Here is a 22,776-nt window from a genome sequence, read left to right as displayed (position 1 = left end):
GGACTGTGGGTCACTCAAAGTCGTTGGAGCTCTGCACATTTACCCTGGACTCAGACATAAATGCAGTAAGCCATTCCCAAGGTCCAGCATCAACTCTCTTCTCTTGGACCCCAGAGCCCAAACCCGGTCCCACCTTCACCAGAGAAACCAAAGGGCTCGGGATGCGCTGCAGAGCCAGCGTGTTTTCTTCTGGAACTCAGCATTTGTTCCTCCTCATGGAGCTCTGGTCTGGTGACATTTTGTGAATCCGAGCTAAGCCTTTTATTATACAAAAATTTGCTAATTTGTTTGAAGCAAGAAGGTTAGATCAAACACTTGAAGACGCATTACCTACAATACATTTTAGAACAAAACAAAATAAATAAATGGACCTGCCAGCCAAATTCTCACACAAAAAGAAATAACTTTGAGTAGTTATGGAAATGAGGCAACAAGAATCAAAATGTATTAAATCAGGAGGGAAAAAGATAGCATTCTAGCTAAGTTTTGAGCCTCTGAATATATAAAACGTAGAAAATCTATAAAACCTCTGAATATATTAACCTAGAGCATAGTAAATGGCTCCCCCAAATGATAACATCAAAACTGGTGTTCATGAATTTGGCTGTGTTTTTTTTTTTTTTCCCCATAAGCCATTAATGTGCAGTCAGTATTCTGGCCTCAGGCTGACTGCAACTCAGGATATTTTTGATTCAAGAAAGAAGTGGTGCCTCAGAAAGGAGAAATCTTTCCCAGCTCCCTGATTTAAGAACAACCAGACAAACTATAATATAAGTACATCTGCCCTGCAAGTGTGTGGCACTGATAAACTTACTTAATGATTTGCAGTTGTCATCTGGCTCAGCAGCTCCTTTTTCTAGTCTGATCCTTCTACTGACTAACATATATCAGAGCCTGTAAAGCCTTTAAAGATTTTGTTGAAAGGATGCTTTAGCAGTAGGAAATTAACACAATGTACATTTTTACAGAATGCTTCCTCCTGGAGTAAAATAGGCTTTCTTCTGTCTTGTATTCAAGTAGCGTCTGAATATTTTTTTCAACACTGTAGAGAAAGGTAAGAAGAAAAGGATTCTGATAAAGTAATTCACAAATTACACTTTCCTAACTGTCCTGTACTTTAGCATAATTCTGTAATTGACTGCTGAATAGGAGAAGCATAGGAGCAGCAAAAATACAGCAAAAATAAATATCAATGGTTGGGCATTATGAACACGTCGACTAGTTTTGTAAAGAAAAATTTTAAATGACAAGTAGAGGGAATTTTTCAAAGGCACTTATATGGCTTTCTCACTTGGCAGTGAGGTCTGCTTGGATCCATCTTGCTACCTGAGTGACCCTGCAAGGGAAGGGCTCGTAAGTGCTTGTACACTAACACCAGAGCTCACAGCCCACTCTTGCCAAGTCTGACCTGTGAAAAGAGAAAAGGAATAGAGGCCACTACACAAAGCATCTCTCCAGCTGGACCTGGTAAGACATGTAGTTGTCAAAATTGTTCTCATATTGACAAAACTTGATAGAAGAATTGCCTCTGATCCTTGTCCTAAACAGATAAATATTTAGAATGTAAAGCTTTGTTTTCAAGTACTTGGAACCTGATAAAACCACAGTCTGTGGTTAGTTGTAATGTATTAAATCTGCATTAATGCCTTTGCAAATATCATTTTTATTGCTTTGAAGCCTGTCTACAGATGCCTCTTACATTTGTGCAATCCACATTTGTACAATCCTCTTTTATATGGCATAATTGTTATTTTGGGAAAACAAACACAAAACAAACTGCCTCCCATAAAAGTTAAGAAAAACAAAGGAATGCTACATAGAGAAAGACCTTACCTGCATCAGAGTGAGGTCAGACAAACAGAAAATATTGCATAGCAATTATTTTCTACCATGAGTAGACTGTTTCTTTAAATGTTCACTAGGTTTTAGTTCAGAGTAAGTACTGAGGGTAGGTAGTTTTCTCACTGAGCGTAGGCTGTTGAAACTGAAAATCATTTGTCAGTGTTTTTGTCACTGCCTACGTGTATGAACACACACTCAGGTTTTAACAGGTAGGTCACTGGGTATTTTGGAAAGCTACTCTGGCTTTAGTCATAAGGGTTTGAAGGATTTGCTCACATTCAGACACAGCTTGTGATACCAGGGAAACAGTCAGGGCTGCAGCAATGCCATTCGTGATTAGATATGGGTCAAGAATGTCTTCTGTTAGTGCTTCTGTATTATTGGTACTTCATAGCCATAAGCAGAGCTTTCTTTAAGTGCATGGAAGAGGACAGTTTATTTTCAGAAAATGCATGTGTTTCTTCTTACCTGGATTTTAAGGTCACTGCAAAGTGGGACAAAAAAAGTCCTGTCAACAGTTAACAGTAATCACTGCTGAAGACTGCCATACTTTGAGTATACACTAACATAACTTGAAGAGCGATGATAGTCTAGCAGACAGGCAAATGTGTGCCCTAAATATGTATCTTACAGTTCATAAACAGTAAAGAAGGAAAGAATGCACTGCAAAGAGTTAAAGCAAAAAGAAAGAAAAGAAAATGCTCCTATTTCTTAGAAGTAAGGTTTGACTTCCTATCATCTGCCTACATTTTTCTTTCTCTTTGTTATTCGGTATTTCCTGGAGGGAGACTCTCCCTGGCACCACCTGATTCCTTTACATTGCCAAGAGTCCTGTGATAGTAAGCCACTTGAAGTAAGATGAAACAAATTTAAAAGTATCTTAGAGGGCAGAAGTTTGAGCAGAAGCCCAAAGGCCAGGCACCCCTCAGGTCTATTACAGCAAGCATCCTAAAATCAACCCCAGTTCTCCTAGTGTCCACATACATGTGCTTTTCCCAGTATGTAATCCTAGCTACTGCCAAGCATTACCACTTTCTCCTCCACTGAAAAGGTGTAAGGGCACAAATGCTTTCCCTGCTGCATCAAAATGCAGTACAAATGCTCACAACAGTATTATTCATTGCAGAAACGCTGGACTTGCATCCCCTGCAGAGCTAACGCAGCCTTCTAATAATATTCGTCCCATCAGAGGAATATGAACAGGCTGTAAGAGTCAAAAGTGTACCTCAGAAGGTTGAGGGGTGCCAAAAGCGTGGCATTTTTCTTTCTTAATCCTGGAATTAAGATTAATTCCTCTCAGCACCTTCACACCCATGTCTTGATCCCACTTTCACAGCAAATCGAAACTGTCAAGAAAGAACAGATATGAATCCAAAAACCAAAAATACACTTATTTTCCTAACTAATGGTGTCTAACCATGTAGCAGAGAAAGATGAAATTTGTATCCATGTCCCTGGATATGAGAGAAGTCTCCCTCCTTGGTGACATCCTTGTGCAATAAGAAGGTAAATAAAGGTGATAGAAATATTTCCAGAGGAACTCCCTAATTGTAAATAGGAATGTTGAGTATGTCAGACTTTTACAATCATATTGACATTTCAGTTTTAGCATGGGTGGTTGAATTGTGATTCCTTTGTTTGCTGGTAATCTTGAAAAAAAGGTGACCTCAAAAATTAAAAAAAGGAGGGAAAGAAGAATTGACAGTGGTTTTGAAGTCATTGTGATTTCTGTGGAAGAATGAAATACACATCTTCAATTTTAAAAAAGCAAGCTAAGTAGATGGGCTTATTCATTTGATGCACATACGTGCCATGCAGTTTTCATTATTTGAGAAAATGCTTGTAAAGAAAAGCTGGAAATCATCAGTCTCAGCAGCTCAGTGCAAGCATTGCTTCAGTGCTTAAAAACTGATTTTGGCATTTTGGCATATTGTGTTAGCTGAGTCAGAAAAGCTACTTTGCTCTCCTTTTTCCACTGCCTTCCCCAAAAGCTGAAAGCTCATTGGAGGAAGAGCAATTAACTGGGTCCAAATGTGCTTTCAAAACAAGCTTCTTGTCTAATGAAATTTTACTTCCACAAATTTTGAAGGTTTGTATCTATGAAAACAGTGATCTGCAAAGGAAGAACGTACTGGATTTTTCACAGTTTCTCCATCCTCTGGTAGAGAATAGGAGAAATTGCTAGACTGATACTGGAGATGCCAGTGTGCCATTTGGAGAGGAAAGTCTTTCTTCTTATAGCCCCTAGAATCCTGGCTGAGTCAGTAGAGATAGACGCAAGTGGGATCTGGTCAACCTGGTATACCTTTCTTTCCAAAAAAATTGATCATGTTCCTCGTGAATAAGATAGTTGGACCTGTTAGAGGTTGATAATTGGTTAAAATGGATGATATTTGTTCAAAAAAAAAAAACAAAAACAAAAAGAAAAACAACGAAAAACGTATCTATACTGAAATCTGTCTGCAGAAAGTTGTAGAAAGATGTCACAATGATGCCTGTTAATGAAAGGGCGATGTAACAGCATCAGTAAGTATGAGTATGTCTAGTTATATCTATAACTAACAGTATATGTACAGAAGGAGTTGTAATTTTGTGATTGCCCCTGAGGAAATAGATCTGGGTGTCACAGGTTTGATGCTCCTAGACAACTGTGTACAATGTATGGCAGCCAGAAAGGCATCTAGAGTTCTAGGAAGCATTTAGAAAGGGATTATGAAGAAAAAAAAAATGAGAAAATATGAAAAAATCCTGTGTGTCGTGTTGAAGGCAACTAGATGTGTGTAGTTCTACAACACATGATAAAACCATGGAAAAATCATTGTCACAGGATGATGAGAAGGCAAGAAGTGTGATGGGTTTGAAGAAAACATATCATAAGTACTGTAGATATGCAGTTGCAATAATACAGTGTTTGGACTTGAACTTTAGCTAGGCGTTCAGTCAGATGAAAGGGAAACAGCTTATTCCTTTTGTAATTCAAAACTGTAATTTCCAAATTACACTTAGATTCTCAGACTGCATTCTAGATTCTTCCCCTCATAATGTCTTCCTCTCTAGAGATCCATAGAAATGGTGAAAGAAGGCATCTGTACACTGACTGCGACTAATACTTACTATTAAAAATAAATGTATATAATATTAAAAACAAACGTTCGCAATTTTTTTCAACAACAAGCATCTCAGTCTTGATTTCACAGGTGGCAAAATTCTTGTTTCAGTTTTGCACACAGAAATAAAATGTCTATTTCCTGACTCACAAACATCCATGGAAGTCTGATTCTAAGAGGGTCCATTTCCTGTGGAGTCAGTCATAATATCCTCATATAAACAAAAATAAATGCAAAGCTTGGAACAAGTCTGCAGTACCAAGCTGGCACTATGTGTAAATTTCCTGGGATTTTCCCATGTTAAGTGATAACAACTTAAAAAATGCAATAATTTCCAGAATGGGGAGCAATCCGTAAAACAAAAGAAAGCAAAACATGGACAAAGTATCTGTCACCTGATACATGACCAGGATGTTTGTATTAGTCAATATACAGCACAGACAGAAAAGGGGAGACCAGCAAGCTAATGTTTGTATTCTCTGTTCTTTTAAGGAAGAGTTTAGAGTGCTTGTCCAGGGACTTTCCAGTATTTCTTTCAATGACTTCCTCTGTGGTTTGCAACACTTATACATTAGAGAGAAATATACTTTCGATATTTTAAGAAAGCACGTATGAAACAAAGCATATGAAACATATGAACCTTGAGGGAACACATTACAGTTCACAATGGAGTTTTTCCAGCAACCAGCCATGGGAGGGAGAAGATAAGGGGAATGACGTGAGGTTGCTGCTGGGTTGTTTGGTTGTTGTTATTGTTGCATTGCCCCCAGCTTGAAATTGTTGCTGTAAGAAGGAAGAGAAAGTGGTTTTGAAGAAAGGTGAAGTAAGGGACCATGAAAACAGCTGAGGACAGAAAGTACACATAAGTACCTCTGTTGCATTTAATTGTCAGGATGGCAGGAGAGAAACAAAAGGAGGGTGATGAATGCAGACGGCTGTTATAAAGGGAATGGCCTTCTGGCAGGGCTGCAGAATACAATTCAGATGCAAAATGAAGTGGCCAAGGGGAGCAGAAGCTTCTACACGATTGCAGAAAGGCGAAGGTGGACAAGAATGTAGAGTTAACTGCAATGAAATCTCAGGGTCCTTTCAGTGGTGGCACAAATGTCCTGAGTCTTCCTCAGCTCTCTGGTGTATTACACAGATCCATCTGCAAACACACACACGTGCGCATACACACTTATTAAATAGTCTACATGTGTTCAAAGGATGCTGTTTTCTCCTGTTTGTGCATGACGTGGTAACTGTAGAGCACACTGTTCAGAGGGCAAGTGGCTGAACACCTCAACCTGATGCCAAACTCATGTGGGTTGTGTAGAGAACAGAAATTGATCTCACTGAGCAACGTCTTCAAGAAGAAGCAAGCCAAAGACTGTTCTCTGGCTTTATAATCACAAAGTTACCTGGCCAAAATTCTTTTGAGGTTTTAAAAATATGTAGATCACAGGTAAAGGTGAAGTACCTTCAGAAAGAATGTACGCAGGGTCTGAAGGATATGGATTCACCTGAGTTTCAACTGGTTTTGTGCCAGTGATAAAGCAGGAATCCAACCTATTTTTGCCATATCCTCTGGAAATGCTGTTTACTTGGGGCTATTGTGTAGTCAGTCTCTTGATACTCTGTTTTATCTTATGAAGGTTTCATTTTTTTATAGCAATGCTAGTATTTGCAACAGGAAGAAGTACGTGCAGACTGGCATATTAGATCTCCTTCCTACATGGGCTTAAGTCCCTGTTCCAAATCCAGCAGGACAAGGTCTTGAATCTGATAGATTTAGAGTTTCCAAAACATTCAATACCTCTCTTGCAATCTTCTTTTCCTCCTGTCTGGTATAAAGCCCTTCAAATCCTAACCCTTTTCCTCTCTTAAGAGAAGAAGCAGGCCCGTTTTTTTGCCTCATTCAGCCTTTGGTTATGAAATGGGCAAACAGGTGGGCAAATTGGTCAAGAATTTGCTTTGCATGAGTGTAAATTGGGATGCTAACCCCATGCTGCTGTGGCACGAGGACGGCTGGTTCTTCTGCACAAAGTGCCTTTCACTCTGGGAAGTGATCCTGAAGAAGAGAAAAACAAAAACAAAAACAAAAACAAAACAGAAGCCACGTTTTCAGATCAGCTAAGCCTGATCTGGTTACTCCAGAAGAGAACATACAAAATGCCCTTCGGGTCAGTGCTGATGTCCATCCAGCCCAGCACCCCGTGTCCATCAGCAGCAACAGGGAGTTGCCATCCCCACTGTACCATGCCAGGTCCTAGGGAAGTGAGAAGTGTGTCACTCCGTATTCCCTTTAGTATCTGAATCTGTCTGCCTCCTTCCAGAAGGTCTATACAATATAATTATATACTGTGTAAAGAAGTACTCTTCCACCTATTTTACACTGACCTGCAAGTTTCATCAAGTAACATCAAAGAGTCCTGTGTTCATGTCATCAGTTGTCTACGTGATTTCTTAAATCTTGCTCAAATTCTCCTCAGCCTTCTCCTCTCCTAAGTGCAAGACATTTTCAGTCTTTCCTTCTTTTCAAAGATGCAGGTGTAGCGCACTCAGTGCTCTCTGTTCCAGCAATCAGAGTAGCAAGCTGTTGTTACACCAGGACAAATGCTTGATATCTGGGTGCCTAAAATACAGACCCTAAAATTTTGGCAGACAAATAGTGGCCTTTTGATGCAGTCAGGATTTACAGCTCTGGGGCTGATCCGGGCACGGGCAGCATTCAGACATCTGAGGGTAAAGCTGTCTTATAACAAGGAACCTAAATTAGGAGCCTTGCCCCACAGCCCAGCAATCCTCAAAGCCAGAAGAGAGGTGGATGAGCATTTTACCCTACCCTCTTCCCAGAGCTAGGAGTTCTGTTTTGCATTCAGTAGTGTCAGGTTACTGTAACAGAGTGACTTAAAGTACCATGGACTCCAAATTGGCATTTCAGCTCCAGAAATCAGACCAGGATAGCAAAACTGGAGCAAATTGTTTCCAAATAAAGTGAATGAAAATGTAAAATAACAAAGAGATAACAAATAGATTTTTTTTTTTGTAGAAAGCATTTATTAAAATATTGTCAGGAATAATGACATTCTCACAAGCAAATTCTGTCTATATAAGCTACAATTTTTTCCATTTGATGAATAACTTGATAATTAGACATAGAACCAAGTCCTTACACAGCGTAACAGGTCTGTGAACATTTCTTTAAAAATTATTATTAGGAATGGAAAATACAGTAGAAATTAAATAAATTATCATCGCTTTCTGTCTTGTGTAGAAACTACTAAATAAATATATTTATAAATACCACAGAAATCACAATAAATAAACACCAAAGCCACTCTCTTACAGATTCTGCAGGCTAGATTTTTGAAGTCATAAAGTCAGAGCTCACAGTGAAGCCACGGGCTGACTGTGATTAAGGAAACTGCTGTTGACACAACATACTAGAGCACTCCAGGGGAGCAGGAGGATTTACTGGTTTGCTGCTGTAATAGCAAAATAGTAGGGCTTCGTACAAGCAAGCTGTGCTGTAAGTGCATTGCACTTAACTGGTTGTGTTTGACTGAAGTGACTTCCAAGGGATCTTCATTTCCTTGAGCAAGCCACTTCTCCTGTTCAGTATCTCCGGTTTCAATGGACAGCGTGTCCTACGGACAGCACTGACCATTTTGAAAGACTTTCTTAAATAGATGCAGTTAAATAAATAAATAAATAAGTAGACACGGTGATCTACGGCGAAGATAAGAACACCGATGCGGGAGGAGGAAGGTGGCATGCCTCCTGAGAGTAGGATGGTGCTCTCCTTGGGTGTTTCTCTCAGCGGAGGAGCGGGAGCGGTTCTGAGAGTTTTTCTGTCTGTATTTTTCTTACAGCGGTGCATCAGAATTGAGCTGAGCCCTGTTAAGAGGTGAAGGAAAAGGGTGGTTTAAAAGGCGGTTCAGAGAACGATTATCATTACTTAGTATTGCATGAACAGTTAAGAAGGAGTGAGTGCTCTGTTTCCAACTCTGTCTGCTGTCACAAGGCACAGAGACAATGAAGGCAAAGTTTCAAAAGCAATTACTGGAGTGCCAGTGTTTGCATAGCTGGTGCCCAGCTAGGAAACTTCTGCACCAAGAGTTTCTGCATTCGCTCATATCAAGGAATTCATTAACTTTGAAGTATGGATTATTGACATAGGATACTGCAATTAAGGGGCAGATGGATTGTACTAAAGACCCATTTTTCAGGGAATGTTCATTTCCCTGCAGACAGAGTTGCCAGTACTTAGTGGTTTAATAGAGGCATAGCAGCTTGAGCAAGGACCCTGCAGCAGAGCTCACAAAAGAGCTCATTTCTATAACTAAGCAACAAGTATCCTTGTTCTTTAAATCTGACTAAGAGCAAATGGAAACTATCACTATGAAACCCTACAAGTTGGCTTTTTGGGGAGGCTTACAACTTAACTGCCCAAACTGAGAATGAACAGGACTTACTTGGCCAGAATTGCCTTTACGATCAGCTGTACCCAGGGAGCAGTGGGGTCCAAGCACACCTCTCTGTTGTCCTTCAGAGTAGCTCTGCAAAAAGGAAAGAAAAAAAAAGTCAGGAAAATAGTACGTGGGTTTGTTTTGTGCACAGAGTGTAATACTGCATTTTCAGAGTCTGCGTGCCTGCACTCAGATGGCTCACACATTTCCATTAATCCTCCTCAATATTTATAGGTACTTGTTTGGAGTTTGTTTGCATTAGTAAAGATTCTCAAAAAAGCGCTGAAACCTCCAGTGCAAAGAGGAGTTTCAGCAGTATACAGATTGCAACATCTTACTCCCTCCTCCATGCTGTCCCAAACCAGGTTAGTTTCAGGGGCTCCCTAAATCTGCTTAACAGGAACGTATTTTGTCTCTCTGAGGTGGTCACAGGACTGTTTTACTGTGAGTTTTGCCTGCCAAGTAAATGCAGGATTCAAACTAAGTTAGTCCCTCGTGCATTAAGCACTGACCAGTCCTTGCAATTCATGTTCTACCTCTGTAGAACAAATACTCGGTGTGTCCCGTGACAGATAAATACAGATCAGTTCAGAAATATACAAGAAAGGGAGACTACGCAGAAAGCCTGCAGCCACAGCGCAGTGCGGAGTGCAGGTACAGAAGAGAGGCTCTTGCAGAGGCACTTACATGATTTCAACGTTCTTGCAGTGGGGGCCACTTTGCGTCAGCTTCACATCTTGAATAGATTTAGGGTGGATGAACTTCGAGTGAGTGCTTATGCACTGGCACCGGAGCTCGTTTCCCATCCTTACCAGGCTCCTGCCTATAAGCAGAAAAGGAAGATTGCACTTTGAGAGGCAGTTTTATCATCGCTGTATTGACAGAAAGCACGGCTGCTCCGTCTTAACAACATTCTAGATTAGAGTCCTGCATTTGGCCAAGCTGACTAAATCCTCATGATGTAAAAATCAGTTGTTTATTTTTTTCAGAGGATCCAATACCTGAGCACATTTAAAATTAAATTAGCGTGGCGTTTTAAAATAAAACCACACATTTTGTTGTTACTTGCACTGACAACACTGCTGATTGCATCATTTCACTATCTGGATTGACAGACTGGCACCTGTCTAGAAGATAGAGCCCTGCATTTTTTCCCTAGCTTGAGGCTCGTCTTTGCTGCATGTTTTTATTGTTTGTTCTCCACTGCCAGCTGTATACTGCTTGCCTGAGGCAGCATGGTCAAGAAGTAAAAAACATGAGCTGATAAGCTGAAAAATACTGTCCTTCATGTGGGAAGGCAGAGGAACATTCAAACACTTTTAAGAAGATCCTGCCTCTAGCCAAATGCACTTGAAATACAGAAGCAAAGCAAATATCAGTAGCATCCTTAAAATTTTTCCCACAAGATGTCAGTAACTCTTCAGTACGAGAGCTGCACGGTAAATTTCTGACTGAGGAGAAGCAGCTGAAAATATTTCAGAAGAAACCAACTTGCTGAAACAAGCATAAAGCTACCTTTCTGCAAGGACACGCGTCTTGGCAGATGCCAAGGCAGTGCTGCAGTCAGGTGGGTCTCGGCAGGGATTCGCTTACCTTGAGACAGAGCCACGGAAATCAGGAGAAGAGCCAGGACAGCCCCAAGTTTGCCGTTCATGATTAGAGAGGAGTCTTTAGCTTGGCTGTTGAGCTCAGGTTCTGTGGAGCTGTGACCTCTCCTGGCAGAGGATTGCTGATATCTGAACTGAGCAATCCATTGTGCTTTTATATGGTTTTGTGCCTGACTTGTGTGCTCTGCTAGCTTGTAGATTGCGTTAGAGGAATTTCCCAGATGCAGTAAAAATGAGTCACATGACTGTTGTGAAACTCCTTCCTAGATGACGATGAATTATTCTCCTGCAAATAATATAATGCATTAGTTTATTAAAATACATAAATAATATCCCTGCAGTCCAGTTTCCTTTGTAGACTTTTGTAAATGTTGTGCTTTTTCTGTAATGCATATGCTTATTATTTCATAATATAACTTTCTGATGGTTTCAATTACTTTTATGTTATAATTGTATTTTTTTCTTCATGGTAATAACTGTTTTTGTAGGGATGTTTGAGATATTTATTTTCTTCTCTCCCTTGGTGGTGATAGCTTCTACTTATCTGATTTTACACAATTGGTATGGAAATCAGATAGTGCTGAAATCAGTGAAAAGCTTTTCCACTGCAGTCAAGATTTTACCTCTGCGCTATTTTGATTTTACTGACTTTTTTTGTTCTTTTCTTTTTTTTTTCTGTTAAAGTGGTATCTTACAAAATAAATTCATCTCCAATACTTTCTGTTTAGTAAAGGAATTGAGGGTGTAGTATTCAGAGCTTCCTAGGGGATGTAGATACTTGATTCTATGCAACCTTGAAAATCATTCCGCAATTTTCTTGTAACACATGTTAATGAATGAGGAAGCTTTGTATGCAAACACAGTGACATGACTTGCCGAACACAATTACTTTTGTTTGCTTTATAAATATTGGTATTGTTAATAACTCGTTTCTCTTTCAGTTACGGTAACCCTAGGTCTTAACACAGGGAAATAACAATAAATATTACGGTACTGCTGTAGACAAGCTTGTTAAAGAACCTTGTTGCATGAATGCTGAGTATTTATTTACTGTGGCTGGTAGAAATAATAGCCATTTCAAGGGAAAACTTGGGCTCAAATGGTGATCTATCACATAAACAAAGATATGGTTTTTAACCCACCTGGAGTGCATGCGATTAGGTGAAGACATTCTGTTCTGATGCTGTAGAAAAGTTGTTCTTTTGTCTACAAAGACTTTTGCTGCTTGTCATTTCCAACCTCAAAGCTTCATGTTTCTGTGGTCTGAGGATTTATAGAGATATTTCTCCCTAGCTTTGAGGAGTTTGTAAAAACTCAACTTATCTTTAGCATGTAAAATATTGTAATTTATTTATAAGAACAATTGAACAGTTTGTTTATAATTTCTTATATTTTACTACTTACCATTAGTCATTAACTCCCTTGATAAAGAAACTTTGTGATGAAAATTCCTCTGTTTCCTATCACTATATCAGCTGGTCTAAGAAAAGATATAACCAAGTTTGACTCTCCTACCACTTTCTGAGTACTGAGTCAACAAAAGATACCACTTTCTGGTTCCAAATGGTGTTTCTCCTTAACTGTATGCCTGTCTTACAGAGCTTTCCTGAAAAATACCTGTAGTTCTCTTACGGCATGGAAAAGGAGGAGATTTTAACAGATATTGAAGCTTGTTTTTTGTTTATGTTTCATTTAAATTAACAGTGTGGTTTAACTGGGATCACATTGTAGATGTCAAACTTCTAGCCAGCTTACTTTGAACAAGGTTTGGCTGATTCTTTTCTTTTGGGATCTCTTTCTGTATTTCTGTCTCTCTACATATGCATGCATACACACACAGGGTAATTAAAATCTGATTAGGAATCCTATTTTCTTTGTAACTATTTACAGCTTTATTATCTAATTATGGCATGCACTGAAGTGTCATTAATATTTGAGGCAAAAAAAAAAAAGAAAAATCCCCTTTGAATCCCCTAGTATTATCACTGACTTCTTGCCCTCCTTAGCACTAGACTAAGCTATTTCCTGAGTGTGGCAGTAACAGAACCACAAAAAATCCCCAGGACAAAAGTGAAGCCAAGAGCCTGCTCCACCTATATGATTAACCCTGCCCCTGAGCTAAGAGTAAGTATCAGTTTAAAAGAGCAGGATATTTGTAATGAAATAGAAGTCCACTATGTTTTCTGAGAGCTAAAGCATCGCCTCTGCCTACACTTTTTCTCCGATATGACACAGTTTCACCAGGACTATGTAAGGAGATGTAATAGTGGCATAAAAAGGTTGAGACATGAGATCAAGCCCAAAGGCTAGGCACTCCTAACCTGTGTTCCTGGGAGTGCCACGCTTCACTCAAGTTCTCCCTGGAACCCTTCAACACTTTGCCCAGTATCTGATCCCAGCCCCTGCCTGTGGGAACTCCAAGCCCATTATCTGATTTTGGCAGCATGTGTTTTCCCGCCACCATCCAGATGACTTGTGCAAATGGAATTGCCTTCCCTTTTGAAGGGTAACGTCATTAACGGAGCTGATACTGCCGCGAGCAGAGACCTTCCATGCTTAACTTTGTTAAAAGCATGCAGCTGTAACAAAGAAAGCAAAAGTTATGCAATAATCCAGTTGCTGAAAGACTGCTGAAAAGGGAAGCAAATACTTCCCTTGCTTGTGCTTTAAGGCAGGGTATAGGATGGGTTCTCCATGCTACAGGATGGAAGACACTATTTCTTCTTTTTCATGACTCATTGCATTGTGTAATGAAAACACAAGCCAAAAGGGATTTTCTTTGGGATCTTGGCTGGTATCATTTAGAGTCTTCATATGTAGCAAAGGATGCCCAAACACAAGGGACATGGTGGAGGGGATTCAGGCATATTCTGGTGATCAAGACCATCATGAGGGGGTGGGAGAGAGGTGGGCTCCGGTACCTTGCTGTTTTGATTTGCCACAGTCCCAGGTGAACGCTTTAACCTCTGCATTCATAAAGTTACTGTCTCCAATAAAACTAGGAATCTGTCTTTTTCAGACAAATTCAAAACTCTCACTTGAAAAGTTGCAAATGCCAGACCCCAAAGGCACAGGAGCCAAAGGTTTCCCTGGAATGAGAGCTCAACCAATGCAAGGTGAGCTCTACCAACTACTGTTTCCTGTGTGCCCTCTCTACCAGCCTACTCCCTTTTTTCTCCAAGAGAAAAAGTCCCACAATCTTCTGAAGTCACCTCCTTTTTCTTGCCAATGGCTTAGCATTTGCTTGTCATTCCACTTGAACTGTGGAGCGCGGAAGGGACAAATACTGGGGGTTGGGAAATAATCATTTCTGCTGCTGAAAAACTGGGCACGTTGTGCAAACTCTTGTGGAAGTTAACGGTGAGGCAACATGTCAGGAACAGATATGTAGAGAGCTGACTGTTTTTTGACTTGTGTGAGGAAGTGATGACAAGGAAAAAGAAGAGCTTAGGTCAACTGTGGTTTTTGTTTTTTTGTTGTTAGATTTTTTTCCACTTAGGTGTCTAAATATAGATGATTATGCACCCAGATCACCACACGCATTGGACTTTCCTAAATCCCTCTGAAATCATAAAATAGCAGGACAGCTTTTTAATTGATTTGCCTTTTAATTTGTACATTTAGAAATACAATAATAAAAGTATGTATTTGTCTGTTACAGCTCTGCTGGCAAACAGTCAATTCTTTATTGTAGTTGTCATTTAAAAGATTGCTGTGGGCTAAATGCAATATTTCATTTGATCCAATTCAATATGAAGTCACTGACTATTAAATATCTAGTAATACTAGTAAATGATACATTAGTGTCATAATATTAACACACAATATTAACCAATCTTCGTAATTAAATATATATTTGATCTACTTGATATTAACAGAAGAGATTATAAGTCCTACTAGAGAATTCATAGGGACAAGCAGCTAAAGTTTTAACTGCTAGATGAAGGCTACATTTATTCCTTTAGTTGCATTTCCCTTTCATGACTGTGGCAGGAAGCATTTTCTTCCTGTCCAGCAGACTGTGGAAGTAAGATATGGAAGCAATGGGAAGAAACATATGAGATGTTTGAGGAAGTTGTCCTGGGAATTTCTGATTAAATTAGAAGTGGTTAGTAGACTATTTACATCATGCATTCACCTCTGGTTCTTCAAAGGTCACTTGCTGTTAATTTACTGGCTGCTTAAGCTACAGCCAGTGTAGCTTTGCAGATATCAGCATGAATGCTTCCTGGCAGTGCGGTCAGAGCAGCTCACTTTAGCCCGAGCCTCGCCAAACAGCTTGCAGACAGGTCGGAGTGCTGGGCTTCGTCACGCTGTAGCCGCACAGCCCTTTGTCCTCCATCTCGCTACATCTGTCAGCATCTTCCGATCTATAAGTGGAAACTAGAGCACGATAAATATCACTTCAGAAATAACAGGTAATTTAGTATCACTAATTTTAGCTTCTTCCTTCCAAAAGCCATTAGTTCATAGTCATTAGGCTACCCTGAGGCTGACAGCAGCTTAGAAGTGCTGATGAGACATCACGAAGCATCTCACAGAAGATAGTTTGGTTGCTAGTTTTCTGGCAGTAGCAGAGAATCCATGCCTATCCATTCCTTGACAGGAGTGCTGCAGGTACACCCAATCAAGTATCATTCAGATAAGTCACTTCTAAAGAAACTTCATTTAATTAGTCAGTCACATTTTAATCAGTCTTCCTCCTTCCAGTGAATGGCATCTCTCAGACATCTAAATCTCCTCTTAAAAAGATCATTTTACAGATATGCTGCCAAGAAACTATTTTCTGGACACACACAAAATGAAGTCAGCTTTGGCGCTTGTACTACACATTACAAAGCTGTTTTAAGACTCTCTGCCTCTTTCTCAAGGGTGTTTTTTTGATGGAGAAATGGGTATGGATTCACTTCTGTCACATTCACCCAGGGGTACCTCACTTTTGAAATGCAAAAAAAAACCCAACACCTTGCTTGCTTCCTCAGTAGCAGGCACTCAGTCATCTTTCCCAAATCTACTCTATCTTCTTGAAGATGGGAGACCAGGGGTGCAGCATGAGGGTAAATTTACACACCAGCAACACACATTTCAGTAGTTACTCCTTTATTCATGCTGTAGTAGCTCCTAACATTATATTTGTGTTGGTTGATGCATTGTTTTTTGTTTTGTTTTGCTTAATTTTGTTCTAAGGTTCTACTCACTGCTGAGTCCTGACCTGCCCGTCCTATCACACAGCTTCATATAATCCTGTGATCTCTCCCATATGCTAATATCCAGCCAAGAACACCTCATTTTTATAGGAGCTTGGGAATTTTCCCTTTTGGCGTGAACCATTTTTGCTACATCCTGCAGTTAACTTCATCTGGTAGTTTATTGCCTACTCCATGAGTCTCTTTACGTCTTTCAGTAGTTCTTCATAGTTGATCTTGGTCTTTCCTACCCTTCAACTAGTGGCATGAGAATACCACAGCTCAGGCAGAATTACCTTACCAGACCACTTGTAGCTATGCAAACCCAAACAGGACCCCACACAAGCTGGTGTAGTAATCTCCAAGCCATGTCCCTTCATCACAAACAACTGACCTTCCAAATTTTGTCCTTCATTTCTGTGTAACTATCTGTTAACTACCCCATCCAAGACTTCTTAGCCCTGATGTCTTATCTCTAATGCTTGTTGAGGGCTGTGAAACCCTTTTAGGAAGACAGTTGGGCTAGACCTAGGGGAACTTCCATATCCGTAAGCTAGTTGTCATCTTCCAACAACTCGAAGAGGTGCATGAAAGACAATTTCCTTCAACAAAACTTTGTAGACTTGTCCTCAGTATGTTTATTCATGTTTTAGTTATATGTTTACCAATTTTATCCTTTATACTTCTACTTTCAGTAGGGCCATGTAAAGCTAACTCATTTCCTCTTGTTTATTCTTGTCCTTACAACACTGAAAAACTCGTTAAGCTTGATTTGCTCTATCTATTGCAGATATAGTTTTAGAGATACAACAAATGAAATAAGTGGAATTAGCAAGTCTCAGGAAAAAAGGTAATAACATACAAGGAATTCTGTTGTGACATGCTATGATTCTCCTGAAAAACTCATTCATTTTGCATCCTTAAAAAATTCCATGACATTTTTCCTTGACTTCTGTTAGACTGATGAGTCTATAGTCTCTGTGCCTATAATTAGAGGAAGCATAAAGTGAACTGAAAGATTCATTTAAAAAAAAAAAAAAACAAATCACCAGCTACAAGGAAAGCAATGGGTAAGAATTCATGCTCATTTTTACAAGTCAATAATGAGCAATTTTTACTGTGAAAACCAATTGAAATATGTGCAAATTGTGTTTACACAAGTACTGCTCCAATAAAATCTACTCCCATGTGTGTCCAAACTGAGTTAAATAGGGACCTGCCTGTCCCCAATTACACCTGTAAGAGGTAGTTAACTTAAAAATGCCACCTAGAGATTTATATATCCCAAAAGATGAAATGAATCTGATTTTTGTAAGTGTCAGAACACAAGAATTGAGGCATCTTTTAACAGACATATAGGTGCATCATAAATACGGTCTATTGCCTGGCTTAATGCACAGGGAATATATAAGAGCTACAGGAAGCTATTTTAATCCCATCACTGATCCCCAGGCATTTAAAAACATTGATTTTGAGACAATTGTTGGAAAGAATTAACAGTGCCTGAAGAGGGTGAATATATTTCATTCCAAGAGATTTAAATCTGCTTTTTTAAAATAGCTTTTAACCGAAGCTGTTCTAGTAAAGAAAACAACTTAGTTGGCTCAAATCGCCTTTGTGGTGAGCCAGACCCAGGGAGCAGTGGCTTCCAGACATGCTTGTCATCACCTTTCAGCATAGCTCTGCCAAGAAACAAACGATGCAGTTCAGGCAAGGTGGATCTCTCCAGCTCTCCCAACATGATCAAATTTATCTTGGCTATTTGGCAATGAACTATCTGGAGGACCTGGTACAAACTTCTGTTTGTTAAAGTTCTTGGATATTTTCCAACTAGTAGTCAGAGAACAATGGAAAAATAGTTTTCCTATACTTTTTCTATACTAAAGTTTTGTTTTTTTTTTTTTTTTAAGTAATGACTTATGTCTCTATATAAGTTTATGATGCAAGTGGTTTTTTTTTAAGCATTAGCAAGATTTTTTTTAATTGGGTTTCTCATCTCTATCTGGTCATAGTTAAACACATCTTCCAGGAACTTCTTCACCTTGGCAAAGTGTTCATTTATTTATTTCAATGAAATTTGGCTTGAATTATCAATTACTGGTGAGGAGGACACAAAATACTGCAGAGAGGGTACAATCACTCATGTACTGTTTGCTGGTGAAATTGTAATGAAAACCATATAACCTGAAAGTCCCCTTCTGTTCATGTGTATGCATTGATTCAATTAATGCAAATAGTTCTTGATGTCAACTTATAGGAAGCTCATCATGTCTTTGACTTGGTACTCACATGGATTTTTCAATTTAAATTCCATGCAAAACAAAGTGCTCAGTAAGCAATTTTCAGCATAAGGAACAACATGGGCCACTTCCAACTTTTGCCACATGCAGACCGGGTTAGAGGAAATACTTCGAATTCCCATCAACAGGATCAAGACTTTGTCTTTTATTCTTCATCATCAGAATTGTTAATCATGCCATCAATGTGTTATGGGGATCTAATTTTCTCCTCTGCCATTGGTCTTAATTAGAATATTAGCATAAAGAAACTCTTACAATGTTTTCTGACATGGCTTATACCACTGTTTGGAAATTAGTTCATTACTTTCCATTGAAAACCTTTTACGTTATACTTACCATCTAGGAGGCTTTGCAGGGGATGTAAAATTCCACTCCAAGTAAGTAAGTAGGGTACAAAACACCAGGTCATTTCCTCTTATAGAGAGAGCAGGGTGCTGTTGGGCAAAGCTACTTATATGATTTCCACCTTCTTGCAGTGAGGTCCTCTTCAGCTTAGTTTCACATGCTGAATTGCCTTGGGAGGGATGAAATTGGAATGACTGCTCATGCACGAGCACTGGAAGCCATTTTCCTCTGTTTTTGCCAGGGCCTTACCTGTAAATATATAATAAAAACTGTGTCTACTTAAATGAACCATCTCATTCTTTGATCTTATGAAGCAAACAGTATTGTTTTCCCATCACCCCTGTTCATGTTATTTATAGGCATGCTGATTTGCTCAGGACTTGCAGATAACAAAATTTATCTGTGTCTTCACAACAGCAGCAGTGACATTTCAGAGCTGTTGGGAGGCAGATTCATTTAACGCTGATCATGCACCTCTCTAATTATAAATACTTATGTTTTCATAGGTGCAGGATCTGGCCAGGCACAAATGCAGTAAGTTACAGCACTTGAACAAACTAGATGAACATCATTAAGTATGCCCACATATTCTTTACTACTTTTTGCCGTGATCATCTACCCATTGTTTATTCTCTTCTGCAGAATGCATGAATCTTACATCAAGGAAGCACCTTCGTTATCCTGCCAACCAAGAATAAAAGCACATATAGGAGAAAGTTCTTCAGAAAAGACATGCGTGGACATGTTTAGAAAAAAGATCCTGTCTTAATCAAACATGGCTTAAAATCTAGGGTTTGACATACTTAAAACATGACATGCAAATAGCTAGTTTCCTGGCAGAGGCATATTCCATCCCAGCCCACCCCCAGCATGTATGGGGATAGAAATGATACTTTTTGCTGCTGAAAGAAAATTTATTATTTATTATCCATTACTACTCACAAGTTTTCTTCTTGACAGACTTCCTGCTGCACTTCTATATACTGTCAGGCTTTTTGGAAAGGTGTGCTCCCACCAGCCTATGTGGTTAACACATGCTGTGGATTCTGTACATGCACGTTTCCTAATACCCAAAAGCATCACGAAATAAATCCAGATTTCTGTGCCATCTGCTCAGTAGCACTTCAAAATTCAATAACTTACTTCTGCTGCTGTGTATTAATTATTTTTGTTACATTTTGATTATTATCTACCTCATTCTGTTTGCACTTCATGAAGTGTTAGTTTTAATTAGCAGGATTACGTTTGCATTTGGATATCCCTGCCCCCACTCCTCAACCCAAAATAAAGTGGCTTCTGCCCCTCTCTGAATCTAGGATTTCTGTTGAGCTCTCTGCATTGAGTTTAAATGCCTTGCACAAAAACTTGCACCCAACATAGTTACTGGGAGATTTCATCCCAAACGTTGTGAATTATCTCTAGATACAGCTCTACTGTAGTTATTTAGCCAGTGTATTATGAAGGCAAGACATAACCAGTTCCTATTGTTATGTGAAAGGATTTCAGCTATCATTTTCAGCTGTGCTAAAGAGATTTAGACGCTTCGTTCTGAAAAGCTTCTCTATGCATTGAGCAGGAAAAGATGAGCAGCTTAAAATGACTGAAGAATTACCACCTAAGGCACTTAAGCTCTTACAAAAATGTCATTTGTTCTGAGTATGAAAGAAAGATTTATCTGACACTAAGATTTGTAATAACACCTGATTCAAATAAGCACTTAGCAAGTCACCTGTTCTTCTAACACCACACAGCTAGTATAATAATAGGTGTTTAAAGAAGAAGAAAACACATCGGAAGTGAAATCTCTTGAGTATTGACTGCGTATTGTTTGCTCACTGGGATATTGATATGCTTTTTTTTTTTTGGGTGTAGGGAGCAAGGAGGAAACGGTGGTCTAGAGGAAAGTAACCAGATAAGAACTGATCTGATAAAATATATCATCCATCTGAAGTAAATTTCATTAGTTTTCTAAAATTAATAAACAACTTGGGTTTTGGAAAAGAAGGCACTGACTATACGAAAAACCTGATACTCTGTGGAGAGCAGGTTATAGTTTGTCCTGGACATGCATAGTGCCTAGCTTTTGCTCACTGAGGAGTAGGACACTTGGGATATATTAGCTCAGACCGTTAACTAGTTCACATTAACCTAACTCAGATATGTCAACATGTGATGCTCTGATTGTAGTGGGGACATATCACATCACTTAGCCTGCTCTATTTATGAGGTGCGCTTGTAAACATCCCCAGCTATTTATAATGTAGTGATGAGGAGAGAATCACTTCAGCTAGACCTGATGGTCAAATGGCATACCGGGCTGGCAAAGCATACCCTGCATTCTGCAGTTTATATGTAAAGCTGTTTGGTTTCCGAGTCCCACATCACAACAGCAAAATGTAGACCAGTTAACTAACTCTGGTTTTGATGACTCCACAGGAGTAAAGAACAGGCTGGAAAAAGGACTGTTCCCAGACCAGGTCTGATGATTGGCATGGTCATCTTGAGGGAGCACCAGTCACTTGCTATATCACTCAACTTCTTACCAAGGTCAACTTGAGGAGTTTAAAATAACTTAAAAAATATACTGTATCTTGACAACGTAACCTTTTCTTTACCTCCTGTGGTTATTATTTCTTCTGCCTTTATGTAGTGGTCAGTTATAGAAATTGTGATCAGCCAAAGAAAAGACTTTCTTGATAGAATTATTCTCTAAACTCCTAGACTAGAATGATGATTTAAGACGGAACAGCAGTGGACACCTGCTCCTTAAAGGTCGGGGTAAAAAAAGGGACACCACATCCACCAGCACAGAATACACAACAGCCAGGGCTCATCCCACACCGCCTGAGCAAGACAAGCAGAATCCACCCAAAGATGACATCCAAACTCAATAAGGAATTAAGCTCACTAGCCATGTTCCTGATGATGAGACAGGTCCAAGATCAGGTCCACAAGTCAATCCACAGGTCAGGAACAGGATGTGCTCAAGAGGCTGCCATAGAGGTCTATGGTAGCAATGCAGACACAAGACCAAGCCAAAAGTCCTCAAGTCATTGTCTGGATCAGTAGGGTTCATGGTTAGGACAAAACAAAACAATAACTAAGCTGAAGAGCAATGCTTATGCAATACAGCTAGGAAAAAAGGCGAACACCCCATGCTAAGCTTAAATGAGGCTCCTGGGCCTATGGGCAGGTGAATAGTTAGAGGCCCCAGGTGAGGCTGATCAAGGCCATTAGGGTTTAACAGTGCCCGCTGGGGCACTCCCTGCTCAAAGGTATTTCACTTGATCTGATGGTAGCTGATTACAGACACTGAGATAGCCTTGTACTGTAAAGTCATTTTAATTCACAGTCCTGATAAGCAGTTTACCCTGATAACATGCTAACAAGATATCTATGTGCCATCTGTATCTGAAGAAGACCTGAACGTTCAGATGTTTAGCAAAAGCCCAGCATATGTTTTAGGTGGACGCAGGCTATAGTAACCAGAGGAAAAAAAAGTGAAATTTAGTAGGATGGAAAGTGGCTGAGCATTATGCACACACTAGATTTTGTTATCAGGACAGTTTTGTGTCCTAACCACATACCAGCTTGAAATTGACTCTGCATATTGTTATGTTCCTAAGAAAGGTATCTTGTGATTACTTGCTGAACAGAAATGCAATATTTTATCATTTCTAGCCAGCGTCTGACTCACTTTTCACCTATGGATAAAGAAGAGATATGGTTAAGCTTCTATGTAGATAGCCTGCCCGGGCTCCCTGGAGTAAGCCATTGCTGACATTTTGGACAGAAGCACTGATGAGAAGAGACGTTCCTTGCCATGACTCAGCTGCTGGTAACATGACTGGAATTTGACTGGTGATAGAGCTTGTGCGCTTACTGTAAATATTTGTGGAGCAGTAAAATGGGTGCCAAACCTTTAGAATACATGC

At 39.5% G+C, this 22,776-nt stretch overlaps 2 protein-coding genes and 1 long non-coding RNA gene across 3 annotated transcripts in view; 1 reads left to right on the top strand and 2 right to left on the bottom strand.

Annotated features, from left to right (window-relative positions):
• The first annotated feature begins 1,327 nt into the window (after positions 1 to 1,327).
• RASSF6 (Ras association domain family member 6) overlaps positions 1,328 to 22,776 on the top strand; it is a 74,091-nt gene continuing 52,642 nt past the window's right edge. The window contains exon 1 of the mRNA XM_013190603.3: positions 1,328 to 1,467. The gene's annotated coding sequence lies outside the window, so the exon portion shown is untranslated. The remainder of the gene's footprint in view (positions 1,468 to 22,776) is intronic.
• LOC106041918 (interleukin-8) lies at positions 7,969 to 11,212 on the bottom strand. The gene is made up of 4 exons (XM_013190618.3): positions 10,997 to 11,212; positions 10,091 to 10,226; positions 9,410 to 9,493; positions 7,969 to 8,831 (listed from the first exon to the last, which is right to left on the bottom strand). Exons 1-4 carry the CDS (start codon positions 11,055 to 11,057, stop codon positions 8,801 to 8,803), a joined length of 312 nt encoding a protein of 103 aa, XP_013046072.1. The 5' UTR covers positions 11,058 to 11,212; the 3' UTR covers positions 7,969 to 8,800.
• On the bottom strand, positions 13,558 to 22,190 carry LOC106041922 (uncharacterized). The gene is made up of 3 exons (XR_001210795.3): positions 21,750 to 22,190; positions 18,833 to 19,090; positions 13,558 to 15,393 (listed from the first exon to the last, which is right to left on the bottom strand). It is a non-coding gene; the product is annotated as an uncharacterized lncRNA (long non-coding RNA).

The sequence above is a fragment of the Anser cygnoides genome, chromosome 4 (genome assembly GCF_040182565.1).
Source record: "Anser cygnoides isolate HZ-2024a breed goose chromosome 4, Taihu_goose_T2T_genome, whole genome shotgun sequence".
Classification (NCBI taxonomy): Eukaryota; Metazoa; Chordata; class Aves; order Anseriformes; family Anatidae; genus Anser; species Anser cygnoides.
Note: the sequence above shows the minus strand (reverse complement) of the source record. Positions and strands in the feature narration are given on the sequence as shown.